This window comes from Protopterus annectens, chromosome 1.part2 (genome assembly GCF_019279795.1).
Source record: "Protopterus annectens isolate FY-2018-M chromosome 1.part2, PAN1.0, whole genome shotgun sequence".
NCBI classification, from domain to species: Eukaryota; Metazoa; Chordata; order Ceratodontiformes; family Protopteridae; genus Protopterus; species Protopterus annectens.
Genome location: NC_056727.1, coordinates 289595848 through 289609929, shown reverse-complemented (window position 1 = coordinate 289609929; position 14082 = coordinate 289595848). Strand labels below are relative to the sequence as shown.

Genomic DNA, 14082 nt, shown 5'->3' with positions numbered 1-14082 from the left:
GTTAATGCATTTCTCTTAAATGCTAAAATGTTTAGTCTATCTGGAAGTTTTCTCCCTGGGCCTCTGCTGAAAAGGGGCCAGTTTCTAGTCCAGTTGAACTTTCCCAGTCAACAAAGGAATATATAAATAAAAAAAATCAAAGGTACCTTATATTTGAAGTGTTGGTGCACTTGTTTTTGTGTACAATTACCTTATATGTCCTAGCAGCCCTGTGTAAGTTATACTGGTTATGAATCTGTGTTCTGATAGCTTGTAAGACATTCTGAAAAAATGTCTAAGAGGAAGAACTGTTAATTTTGAATCAGCACCCTCATTACTTTTCTGTATCTTCTAGGTGATGAAGGTTTCTCTGCAGGCCAGTTGAAAAACTCTCCCTTAAAGCTTATTGGGTCTACAAAGGTAATGTCTTCTACAGCAGAAGTCAAAAACTGCAAGTATCCTCATAATTAGAGCTTTAGAAAGAAGATGACTAGCTACTTCATATAAAAATTTGTTATATCAGAAAATGAAAGAGAAAGGGTTCTTTGACTTTGTATTCAATCTGAAGACTCTAACAGTCCCAAAATACACAGCTCTGCATTCTAATCACAGGAGTACATTTTTCTGAAGAAGGTACCAACAGAATCCTTTTGGTGGTTTCTTACCTTTTTGAACTAAGTTGAAATATTCCCTGAAATGAATCTTATAAAATAAAAAAAAAAACTGTCTGAAAAGTAGCAAACGTAGAGCCAGAAGGATAAGGGTTGGATACAGCTTGCATACAAGTAGTGTAAGAGTTAGGGTTGTCAATCAGCAAGCACTCTGCAGATGGCATAATAATCACATAAGACACCAAAGTATGCTCCACCAAAGGTTCTGTTTACCTTTTCATTATGCAAAGACAAGATTTGTTGGGTTTGGAAATTCAGAGGTTGACTTATGATTCCTGTGATCGAAATCTACCAAATCAGAAGCACCGTCCTTCTGAAATGGTACCAACGGATTAAATTACTAAAGTTTTCAGTGCCTCTTTTGAAGATTCTCCCTTTTTAGCTTCATTGGATCTCTCTTTCTTTATATAAAAGCAGTTTAATATAGTACAAGGACGATTAATACATGCCATAAACAAGCCTTTGATATTTTGACATTTTCAAAAAAAGAAACATTTGACTACAGCGAGCACTAAACAGATGAAATCATTCTGGTGTGAATATAGGAACTGCAGTACAAAGACAGTTAGAAGAACTGACATATAAGGCTATGTTGGATTGTTGGATATACGAGTGTCCATGCACCTACTCAGGTGTGTTCAAAGGTAGGCACAAGATCAACATTAGTCCTCAATAAGGAAGAATGGGTCAGATGAGGGAAACCCCAAATGGACAAGAAAAGATAGATAAGCCTACAGGGTACTATTTACTATTACAATAACTCTCTCTGAATAAGACCTAGATTTACGACACTGCCGATATCACAGACACACAAGGGGTCCATTACTTGAGTGACATTGTACAAATGTTTTTTTTTTGTATTTTGTACTATGTGCAAGTGTTGACATTTAGTTTTATGATTTTCCTACTTCCTCTGGATGTCATGTATTTAGGCGTATGATTTTTGTGGATCAAGGTGTGTGCTACAAAGAATTCTGGCTTTAGGGGCTGTGTAACAAGGATATGAGGTACATGGTTTTATAATGAACCCATTCTAGTCTATATAAAACCTACAGATCATATGAATTTTATCATTTAGCTAATTGCTGGTTTTAGGACTGATCACTTGTAATACATGGGGTCTGGAGTTATAACACACAAAAAAAAAAAAAAAACAGTGGAGATGCATATTAATGGAGGACCACCTGCTGCTGTCTTCTGAAAAATATTTCAATAGATGGCTAGAAAGGAAAAATGTTGATGACCGTGCAACAAGATGAATGGTATTTCTCAGTAAGGCATGCTACCTATGCAGTGGTGACAGAAAAATTCAGGAGGCGCTGGTCCATCCTTTCATTTATGAATGCTCCTCTAGCAATAGTGAGAAGTAGAAATAATCAATGAGAACTGATGTAGACACTGCCCTGCTGAGGAGGCACCATGACATGGACTTTCTATATATAATAATCTGCTGACTGAAACTAACTTACAAAAATCATCAGAATCCTTCAGGCACATTTTTAACCGTCAGTATGGCCTTATCCACTGCACATACATTTGTAACATACAGCATAACCCCTACACATAAAAAAACAAATGTCAGTTGTTGGACTACATCATATCTCCATTAAATACCTCTTGTAAAACAGAAAGAAAATATCATCTCTAAATATCACCTACCAAAGAAGAGAAAACAAAACTACTGCACAAGCCTTATGCTCTTTAGGATCTCTGCCTCAGCACTTGCCATAATGTTATCTTGTGACTTGTAGTTACCAATGTTAAAACATATTAAGGTAAATAAAAAAATAATAAGACCTAGGAAAAGGATACTGTTAAACAGCAAAGAATATGAAAACGGACTGCTTTCATCAAATTTGCAGTGACATGCAAGAAACAGCAAGACACAAACCCAATTATTTATGGCCAACATATAGATTTAGGAATCAAGTATGAAAAGTAATCAACAAGGTTTCAAAGAAAAATTTAATTTTAAGAAATTTAGTTAAGAAGCTAGAACATACCTCATACTTGAGTTTTCTCTGGGTAATGCCATCAAGAAGCATTTCACTTTCCTAAAATGCAAAAGACCCTGTTAACTGTTACAGGACTTTATATAAACAGCAACTATAACATTAACAAGTTTTCAAATGAGTCTCAAGCATTTCTGTCAACATTGTTAGAAACCTCAAATCATTAGGTTGCTGTACAATCGATAGGTAAAGCAGACTTTAAATACTCCTGGACTGCTGGTCAAAAGCACTTCTCATTCAGTTTGCAAATCATGTGGGGTATATTAGGTACATTGATCCTTTACAAGGTATATTCAACTCAAGAGACTTACCGAAGTCATCTGGCACCCAACTAGTGTCCCTCCTCACCAACCTGAAGCTGAGAACAAAAACAAAAAGGGGGTGCGGCTTAAAGGTCTTTGCTGAAGCTGAGAAGCAAAATTCAAGCTCCTTGTTACACTTGCTAACAAAGTTACTGCATCTTAATTTGTTAGTAAAGGAGCTTCAACAAGCTCCTTGCTACAGCCTACAGCTACTAAACACATTCATCTAAGAAGCCATAATGTCACCAGCACTTTCTTAAATGAATAGTGTAACACCGCTCATACCCCATCAGTCACTATCAATCACGCCCCCCAAGAGTCTGCATTAAGGGCAGTCACCCCTTTTTCCCCACCTTACTTATGGCTTGCTGAATATAGTACAAAACTGAAACCACTAATTTTGAGAGAGAAGCTCAGCTCTGTTGAGAAGCAAGGCGGGGCTTACATACATTCAGGGGTACACCACATAGTTTGTGCCCTCTGGTGGAAACTGCTAAGACTACCTCTGATGCTCTCAGGGGAGGGGAGGTCCACTTGGAGGGAATGGCCTTTGCAAAACTGAGGCGATATCCTCAGGGAACAGCCCATGGCATGGCTCTCCTTGGTGCCTAGCCTATTATGTGCTAGTTACAACCAGGGAGGAAACAGAAAAAATGCGAACTGACCTGATGACTGCCTCTTGTCCTGTCCCGGTGATGAAGAACAAATGGATCAACTGGCTGTAACTGGGGCTAATGGTCTACAGACAGCAGGGGCAAGGTGGCAGAAAAAGTTAACTTCAAAATCTTACGCATTTGTGAAAACACAAGACAAAATACACCAGACTTTACTATAATTATTGACAATAATTGGAATTATCAGTAAAACAGTAAATACAAAAGTACAGTTTACATAACATAATACGAGTAGTAGGGAAACAAGTCAGGTTAGGATTTGATGTTGTTACATTCATGAACCAGGTTCCAATGACAACAAAAAAAATCATTGCTTTCAAGATTTAGGAATTTTAGGAATGCATGCCATAAATGAGGGCATTTTCTTATTTAGGCTCCAAATGGTAGGCAGCACTATATACTGATGTCTGCCAGATTTGAATATGTATCTATTCACCTGACAATCTGAACAGACTGACACTACCCAAAAAGCACTATGGGAGTACAGAAAGTCTTAGCCAGTATGTAAAAACTCTGCTCTGGTAGGTGTAAGGGCAGGTCTTCCTGGGTGAAACAGGTGGGACTGTCTTCCACCTCCCACAGGCCTTACACATGTAATTGCACCCCCCCCCCCGAATGACACCAATAAATATGATAATTGCAGAGCATGGGACGTGGTGATTATGTTGAGGTATCTGGAAAAAGACAAACCAGTTAAACACTTTTATAGGTTGAGATCTGATCTTAAAAATGTTAAGCACAAGTGCTCACTGTTCATGTTAGCAACAGCATTTGTGTTTGGGTACCATAGGAGTATTGAGAATACAGCCTGCAGGGGCACCTGTATGAGGTAAGATATTTACCCACACTGTTAGAAAACATTGTAGTATTATCTCTGCATTGGAAGTATGTTTATTTTATTTAACATTTGTTGACCGTTTGTTTCTGGTGGTGTGTATACTTACACAAGGATTTGTCATTTGTTGTGTAGTATTATCTCTGCATTGGAAGTATGTTTCTGGTGGTGGGTTGACTTACACTGCGATTTGTGATTTGTTGTGTAGTATTATCTCTGCATTGGAAATATGTTTCTGGTGGTGGGTAGGCTTACAATGGGATTTGTGATTTTTTTGTGTGGTATTATCTCTGCATTGGAAGTATGTTTTCTGGCGGTGGGTAAACTTACACTAGGATTTGTGATTTGTTCATTATTATCTGTGCACTGGAAGTATTTTTTGCTGGTGAGTAGACTTGCACTGGGATTTGTGATTTGTTGTGTAGTATTATCTGTGCACTGGAAGTATGTTTCTGGTGGTGGGTAGACTTACACTAGGATTTGTGATTTGTTGTGTAGTATTATCTGTGTACTGGAAATTATGTTTCTGGTGGTGGGTAGAATTACACTGGGAGTTGTGATTTGTTGTTTAGTATTATCTGTGCATTGGAAGTATGCTTCTGGTGGTGGGTAGACTTACACTAAGATTTGTGATTTGTTGTGTAGTATTATCGGTGCATTGGAAGTATGTTTGTGGTGATGGGTAGACTTACACTAGGATTTGTGAGTTGTTGTGTAGTAGTATCTCTACATTGGAAGCATGTTTGTGGTTGTGGATAGACTTACACTGGGGATTTGTGATTTGTTGTGTAGTGTTATCTCTGCACTGGAAGTATGTTTCTGGTGGTGGGTAGGCTTACACTGGGATGTTCTAGTGGTGGGTAGACTTCCTACTGATGTTACTGGCATAATGGCTAAGGTACTTACTTTAGAAACACAAGGTGCAGGGTTTGATTCTCACATGGGGTACTTGGCTAGGCTTAAAATGGCCCATGAGGGCAGTTAGTCTAGTACTAATCTATGAACCTACACTCTACTTTACTTGTCAGACAGGGATTCATGCTAGGCATTTAACCCTGCCAGTACCGACCAACAAATGACACTGCAGAATAAAAGACAGACTTGTTTATGTCTGCTGTTGGTGCTGGTAATGTGTCCCTGACTTTTTCTAACATAACAGAATCTCTTACATTGTCTCACTGATGGTACTCAGTAAGTACTTTACAGCTTGGAATGCTTGTAAAACACTTAGCGATTTTTTTCCTCCAATAACTAGTAATACATGGAGCAGAAGTATGACAGGGTTTCTGATCATAATACTTTATCTGCTCTCGAGGAATTTCTTGGCATCCATGCCTCAAACACATAATAAGCCAGTTATGATCGGCAGCCTGCTCATAATCCTCTATATTAAAGTCTTTTGCTTGCATGGTGGCATCATTCTCAGCAAATGTAGGATACCGCGCAAGACTAGTTTCTTTCCTGCCATAAAAACATACTCGGAGAGCTCCATCATGTCCCTTTTCAAATAATCTACAGGGGTGCATCACAATTCAGTTTAACTCTGGGATGAGGGGACTTAAAATCCTTGGTGATATGTGGAATTCTAGCACCTGAGAAACAGTTGTCTTTGCTTAGCCTTGTGAGTGATGCATCAGTGTGCTGAACTCTTAAGTCACCTAAATGAGTACATTGCCACATCTAGTGGACACTTTAGTAGCCAAAGTAGCCAATGGGCTTGGCCAGACTATTCAGGTAACTCTTGTCAGTGGCAGAGGTGGTCTAAGAAGCTGTATGAGGTATAAAATATGTGTTAGCATATTAGTGAAGTCTGGCTGTAGTGCATGTTTATGAGGTCTTTGTGTTTTTGAAGGTAATTTTGAAGATAATCAGCACAGGAAGTGTTGGCAGTGTGTAGCTGTGGTGCAAGAATGTGCAGTGATCCTTTTTCTTACTGTGTTCTTTATTTTTATTTCATTTTTATACATTTATTAACTGGGTAAGCTAAATGGAGAGAAGTGTCCCTTTTTAGGGTTACCTGTGTACAGTCTGATTAATTGAGTTGCTCACAGTTACAGAATAGGAGAATGAAGGTGAAAGAAATCAAACCCTATACCCTGGGTGAATGTGTGAAATCTGTGAAGTTAGATTCAATGAACGTAAAAAGTTCAAACATAGTTCACCAAAACTACCTTTGCCGACAGTGGAGTTTGCCTCTTTCTCCACTGTTGTGCAACTTTGGAGTTGACATATATAAATCTGGGAGTGCATGGGAGACTCCCCAGCAAAAAGGTTTTTGACATATGTTCTCTGAAAGCAATTTTGGGTGAGTGTGTGAATCTGTGAAGTTAGATTCAATGAACGTAAAAAGTTCAAACATAGTTCACCAAAACTACCTTTGCCGACAGTGGAGTTTGCCTCTTTCTCCACTGTTGTGCAACCTTGGAGTTGACATATATAAATCTGGGAGTGCATGGGAGACTCCCCAGCAAAAAGGTTTTTGACATATGTTCTCTGAAAGCAATTTCAGCAAAAATATTTTGAGTTAACCTCCTTTGTTAAAAGTACCATCTGTGAGTCTAAATGAATCTCCATGGGAGGTAGCTTGTTAGCAGCTCAGAGCTTTAATCCTCTGTGCTAACTGCCGGATTATCAGTGCCTGTGAGAGGTTTACCTAAAGCTGCAATAAATATCTGCATTACTCACTGTGGACTCATTTTCTGTGGTACTAACAAATGGTTGACAATGAGCATGTAGCACAGTTTATACAGTGCCTCGAGTTGCCTAGGCTGACAATGGATGGGGCAGAAACTAAGAACCTATGCCTGATCCAGAGATGCTAGAAGGAATACATTAAGTGGTGTAGAATTTGCTGACCCTTAGTCTACCATAGCGAGAGTGGGAACTGTATAATATTTAAAAGGACAGTGAAACAAAGCAAACAGTGCAACTCAGTACAATATAGCAGAATACGTTAGTTGTATGATACATAAGGGGGAAGTGAAAGTAGTTACAGGATAGTGCAAGACAGTGCAGCTCTGTACAACATAGCACAACACTGTACAATATGATACCATGCAATAAAGTGGTACTCAACACAGCTAAATATAGTGCAACCCAGTACAGAATGTAGTACAGTATTACAAGGATCAAATGAACAGCAAATACAGATGCAAAAACAGCGCAGCTCTACAAGATATAACACAATGTGATACAGTATGGTACAATTCAGTATAACATTATAAGGAACTGAACAGTGGGCATGGGTGCAGAACAGTGCAGACCTGTACAGTATAGCACAGTACACTACAGCATGATAACATAGCTCAATACAGCAAAGCCCTGTACAGTGCAGTGCATAACAGTATTAAAAGGATAAACTGAGCAGAAGACATGGATGCCACAGCACAATAAACCAGCGGTACTCAAGGCACCTACAGCATAAAAAAGCTAAAACAGCAAGAAGAAATTTTACAATACAATGATCAATGCAATGCCAAGTATTAGTATATGGTGCAGCAGCAAACACAGATGCCAAACACAATAATACAGATCCCTAGTTAAAAAGGATTCCAAGGCTTCACATGGTAGTTCATACAATACTCAAAATGTCACAAGCTTCTATGTGATGAATAACAGGCAAAAATCTTACAACAAACAATAAGTATTACGTGCACCAGTGCCACAACTCAGGAGCATGTAGCAGGCTCTCATTTAAACACATAAATAATGAAGCAAGCAGTGTGACACTATCACAGCAAGGCTACAGTATAGCAGACAGCAATCAACCAACCACTAAAAGGCTGCAGCATAGCATGACAGCAATCACTCAACCAGAGTTGAATAATACACAGAAGGGAGAAACAATCAGTACTGATAAACCTAATATCACTACTAGTAAGAAGGCTCCACAAAACTGCACCTTCACACAGTTGAGCACTGATGAGCAATAAGGTGCACTAGTCCACAAAACACAGATTGGGAAGAGCAGGATAGGTACAGAAATGAATACTTGCTACTGTTGTATGCATTCTTATAGTATGTTCCATATTCCGCAAATCTGCTTTGCTAAACACAGCAATGTCCTGATGTTGTTGCGACTGTTTTTCAAGTCAAATCTAGTAGCAGATTTCAAAGTAGGTTGGTTTTGTCGCAACCTAGCATATACAGCATTAGTGTCAATAAGAAGCAGAGTTTACAGCACACAAGAGTACACAAGGCAGTAAAAGTTAGCGCTATTACGTAAATAATATAAATTCTATTCAAAAACAACACTAGCAGTTCTATCTTTCACTAGGGGAACCAGTTAGATCAGTTTCAGATGTAAAATTACCACAGTGCAAGACAAACTATTAATCAGCACCAGTATACCCTAAAACATTTACAAAAAAGAGTTAATTCTCAGCTATTGTTGAACAGCTTTTAAAGTCAAATCCAGTAGCAGAGTTCAAGACAGGATGCTAGTGTCACAGCCCAGCATAACAGCAAGCAGGCCAATAAAAATTAGTACGGCTATGTGACCAATAGTAACTCAACCCAGAAAGAGCAGCAGTAGTACCCACTTCTCTCCCCAGAGGGGAACCAGCTATACCAGTTTCAAAAGCTGGCACCATTCCAGACTCCATTAGTGACCACCTGCCAGCTTTCATCTACCGAGCAACCTACTCCCCACCTCACCTACACCAACATTCACACACGTAACCTTAGTAACTTTGACCACACATCTTTCTCGGACTCCCTCAAATGAATAAACTGGAATACTCTAAAAACTCTCCCTCTAGACAATGCTGTAGAATTTTTTAACTCCACCTTCTTAAATGTCCTAAACTCCCTAGCTCCACCAAGAACAAAAAGAATAAAAACCAATACTGCCCCATGGCTAACTAAAGATACCAAAAGACTTATGCAACAAAGAGACAAATCCTGGAAACATTATCACCACAACAAACTCCCTAAAACCCTTCTTAAATATAAACAACTCCGTAACCTTGCTAAAAAAAAAATTATCAAAGACAAAAAATCCTAGTACATTAAACTCCAGTTCAACAACTCCAAAAACCCCAGACAATTCTGGAACTCAATTAACTCACTTCTCAACCCAGGTACCAAAAACAATACCTACCCTAACACCAGCAAATCCGATCCAGAAAGAGCCTCTCTACTCAACTCCTTCCTTACCAACTCAATAGCAGAACTAACCAAGACCTTCGCAAACAGTCCTTCCACTCAACTCAACCTCTCTACCCTGGCCTCCACCCAACCCACTATCCCTAACCCTCCTCTGATATTTGAGCTTAAACCCATCTCCATCTCCTATATAAAAAAAAACTCTCCAAACTAAAAACTTGCTCCAATGCCCCTGACAATATCCCATCTTTCTTTCTCAAGACTGCCGCAGATGGAATTCCCTCCCCATTAGCATCCTGATCAACTGATCCATACAGAAATCCTATGTCCCCAAACTGTGGCATGCAGCCTTTATTCTACCTCTCCACAAAGGAGGCAAAAACAATAAATCTCAAACTTCTGCCCCATAGCTTTCCTCTCCCCAATCTCACAGATTCTGGAAAAATGCATCCACCTCCAACTCATACCTTTCCTAACCCGAAATCAACTTATTACTCCAACCCAACATGGCTTCCGACCTGGCCATAGCACAATAACCGCTCTTCTCTCTTTCTTAGATACAGTCAACCAAGCCTGTGATTCTGAAGAAATAGTATCAACATTTCTATTAGATCTCTCCAAGGCATTCGACACTGTCTCCCACACCCATCTCCTGAGTCAACTTTCTAACCTTTATCTCTCGGAATACCCTATCCTGGTTCTCAAGTTACCTGTCTGATAGATCGCAGGCTGTGAAATGGAGAAAAGGCACCTCACCTTTCCTAACTACCCCCACTGGTGTACCCCCAGGGATCAATCATCAGTCCAATGCTGTTTAACATCTTTATCCATAACTTCCACTCTGCCATACCTAACACCAAAACCATTACAATATGCAGATGACTCAACTTTAATCTGCTCTGCCTCTAACTTCCTCAAGCTCCAAACAAAGACACAAACTGCCTTCTCTACCACTGAGAACTGGATGCTTCAAAACCACCTTTCTCTAAATGTGAACAAATCCAAAATATTGTTATTCTCTCCCTCAAAATCCTTCCCCCTCTTGATAAAAACTTCTTTCAAATCATCAGCCGTAACAACTCTCCCATAGAGGTCATTCTTTTCGCTAAATTACTTACAGTAACTATAGATGAACACCTAAAATTCGACACCCACATACAGCAAAAAATAAAAAAAACATCAAAAACTTGGCATGCTATACAGAAACAACCACTTCCTCTCTCCTCCTACTAGACAAACTCTCACCACTACCTATCTACTTCCCTCACTAATGTATGGCGCTCCTTTGCTAACCAACCTATCTTCCTCTCTCTCTTCCAAACTTGAAAACTGTTATAATAAAATTTCCAAATTTGCCAACAAAGCCAAATACTCCTCCCATCATTGTACTGCCGTCCATTTGTTAAACTGGCTAGAACTCCCCAACTATCTAGACTACCTCCAACTTACTGCAGCCCACAGGCTAATATTCAAAGCCAGTAAATGCCCTGCCCTGACCAACTTCCTACCACCATACACCCCATATATAACTCTCAGATCTGAAAACCAAAACCTAATCATTGTTCACAAACCTAAGTGTTCTGCTGGACAACTTCTCCTATCATTTTCCTTAGCCAAAAAATGGAATTCTCTCCCTCCTTTACTAAGGACTTCAGAAAACGCTGATAACTTTAAATCTCAACTCCATTCTTACCTCTCCTCTAATTGGAAATGCAACTGCATTCTCCCCACCTAGCCTACTTTTATTTCACTCCATCTTGAATTTCTAAATACATTGGCTCACTGAATGTTTGCTAATCCAATGATAGTGCAATCAATGTATATATTGCAAACAGTTTTTTTTCTCTTTTCTCTCTTCTCTTTGAAATGAACATATTATTGACATCCTCAAGATTTATTTATATAACCATTTTACAATACAAGTCTCCAACTTGAAATGTATTTGTATTGTGTAACTGTTTTGCTATACTTTGCTGTATCTTTAACTATACTATGTAATGTGGAGCTTTTCTCCCCGGGCCTCCACTGAAAATGGGCTCCCCGAGCCCAGTGGACCTCCTGGTCATCAAACTGGAAATAAAATAAATAAATAAAATTACCACAGGACTAGACAAGACTTTATAAATTTGCAATAGCATATCCCAATCTATAAAAATAACTGCAAAAAGTTTACTTCCAAGATGTTATGGGAATGTTTTCAACTCAAAATCTTGTAAAAGAATTCAAGGCAAGTTAGTTTCACCACAGCCTGAGAGTCCACCAGCAAAGATGGCCATTGAATTTCTTCAAAGTCTTTACAGGAGCATCTGGAAGATCTAAAAGATGATTCAATGGACTTGATGGATTGACCACAGAAGGACCCTTACAGTCTTGCATGGGGAACCACGAAGACTACTGCTGAAGCCATCAGGTCCAACGTTCAAAGACAGAGCAGGATATAACCAAATCAGACAGAGCTCTGATGTTACTTATTTGCTTGCTTGCATGTAGAATCACTGCACACTATGTTAATAGCTCAACACAGAGATTTGCTATTTGGTGCCGCTTCAGATCATTTCTTGCTGTGGTAATAATAGTACACATTCTTCTCTGTCTCCAGCTGCTGGTCAAATAAACCATATACTTTCAATTTCGGGGTGTACTCTTCTTGGATGGCAGGGCTTCTTTTAACAGCATTGTGTTATAGTCTGAAATGGAGAACAGGAACTGTATTTCAGCATGGAATGCATGAAAATGAACAGACAGTGAGTGGGTGGTGATTTAAGCAGGTGTTCTTTGGGTGGTTGTCACAATTTTGTAATGTTGGTTGCTTCACTAAAAATGTACGTGAGAAGTTAACATTGGTTGTATTTGTCCCTTTTGTTCACTCTTGGAGAAAGAAGTAATCTCAGAGGGAGAGAAAGAGAGAGGCAAAGGGATGGAGAGAAGTGTACAGTGGTGGTTCAGTCTTGGTAAGTATTCAAGACAACGTGAAGTCATCTTTACATATCTTACAACTTTATTTACAAACAGTACTAGATTTTCACACAATAGCTGATTATTTACTAATTTTGTTAGAAACAACATATATAATGTGTGTTGTCATGACACTGATTGTTCAGACGAGAAACAAACAAGGTTCACAGTATCAATAACAGTTGCATGCTCACAGTTATAGAGTACCATTTTCGCAATAGCAATACAGTTGAAAAACCTGGAAAACAGCATCCACAAATAAAAAATACAACCACTACCCCGCTCCAAATGAACATGGTAGTCAGGGAACTTGTCACATGGGTTGGCAATTCCATTTCCTTCGACGACCATGTAGAAACAGTAGTAAGTAAATTTTTCTATCTAGCCCAGCTAATTTCTAAAAGCAACTCATCCAGGTCAAAAGAAGTTAGCATCCCTCTATACACCTGACCCAAATAGACTATTAGAGTGTACAATGCTCCTTTCAGCATGTACCTATCCAGACATATCATGCAGCTAGAAAGGCCCTCAAAATTGCTAATTAAAACTGGTCTAAAAACAGTTAGTAACCAAGACAGTCTTTAATCTCTATAGTGTGTCGTTTATAAGCTCCTATGAGAAGTATGTCTTGCATTCCATGTCATTAAAAGACTGTTCTTTACTGGATCTGTTGTATCTCCATAAGATAAACAGCTCCACAAACACGTGAACTAAGGACTTAAACCTCCAACAACAACCAGTACATGAAGTAAACAAAAAGGAGGGAGAGCTTTATTACCCAACAGTTATACCATATCTAGAACAAACTGCCTCTGTTTTAAAACAGAGTGCTGTCCCCATACTTCAAGAACCAAGATGATTGGATGGGTACTGCAAATACATCCTTGACCTAACAAGTGGGAGGTACATGGCTAATGGTAAAGCACAAATCTGGGAAGCACATGGATAATGGTAAAGCAAAAATGCTCTTGGAGTACTTGCCTTTAAACTCCTATGATCTTATTTATTTACTTAAAATTTGATAACCAGAGTAAAGCACTAATCAAAAACGACCAATTTCCATCTGCCCAGGAAAAACAAAAGGAAAATACAATGGCAGCAATACTGACATTTACATAAAAGCTAAGATTTGCCTATAATCTAATAATAATTCTAAGAATTCTACAAGTATTAATCTTATAAGTAAAGTACTACTACTTTTCAGAGAAGCCCAAGCAGGTCAGGTTTCCAACACCAACAGATTTCTTCAAGACTACATATTTCTGTAGTGAAAAAGTAAGGTTAAATGTTTTCTGAGGCATATATCAAACAGCAGATAATACAAAAGTCTACAGTTTTTCAATTCTGTACTCAGCAAGTTAGCACAGAAAAGATTTTCTTGTTGAAACTTTCATTTGTATTAAGAAATACAACCTGGGATTCCCCTCACCAATTAAAAAACTCAATTTTATATTTTGCACTAAGCAACATTATAGGGGAACATTCTCCCTGCTAGACTCTGTACATGCATGCAAAATGCACACCCAGTTATTTAGCTTTCAGTTTAAC

At 38.8% G+C, this 14082-nt stretch overlaps 1 protein-coding gene across 1 annotated transcript in view; it reads right to left on the bottom strand.

Annotated features, from left to right (window-relative positions):
* The window catches only part of KIF16B (kinesin family member 16B), a 3706250-nt gene that overhangs the window by 1331495 nt on the left and 2360673 nt on the right, over nt 1–14082 (bottom strand). The window contains exon 22 of the mRNA XM_044056090.1: nt 2654–2704. Coding sequence (XP_043912025.1) covers nt 2654–2704 — 51 coding nt within the window. The remainder of the gene's footprint in view (nt 1–2653; nt 2705–14082) is intronic.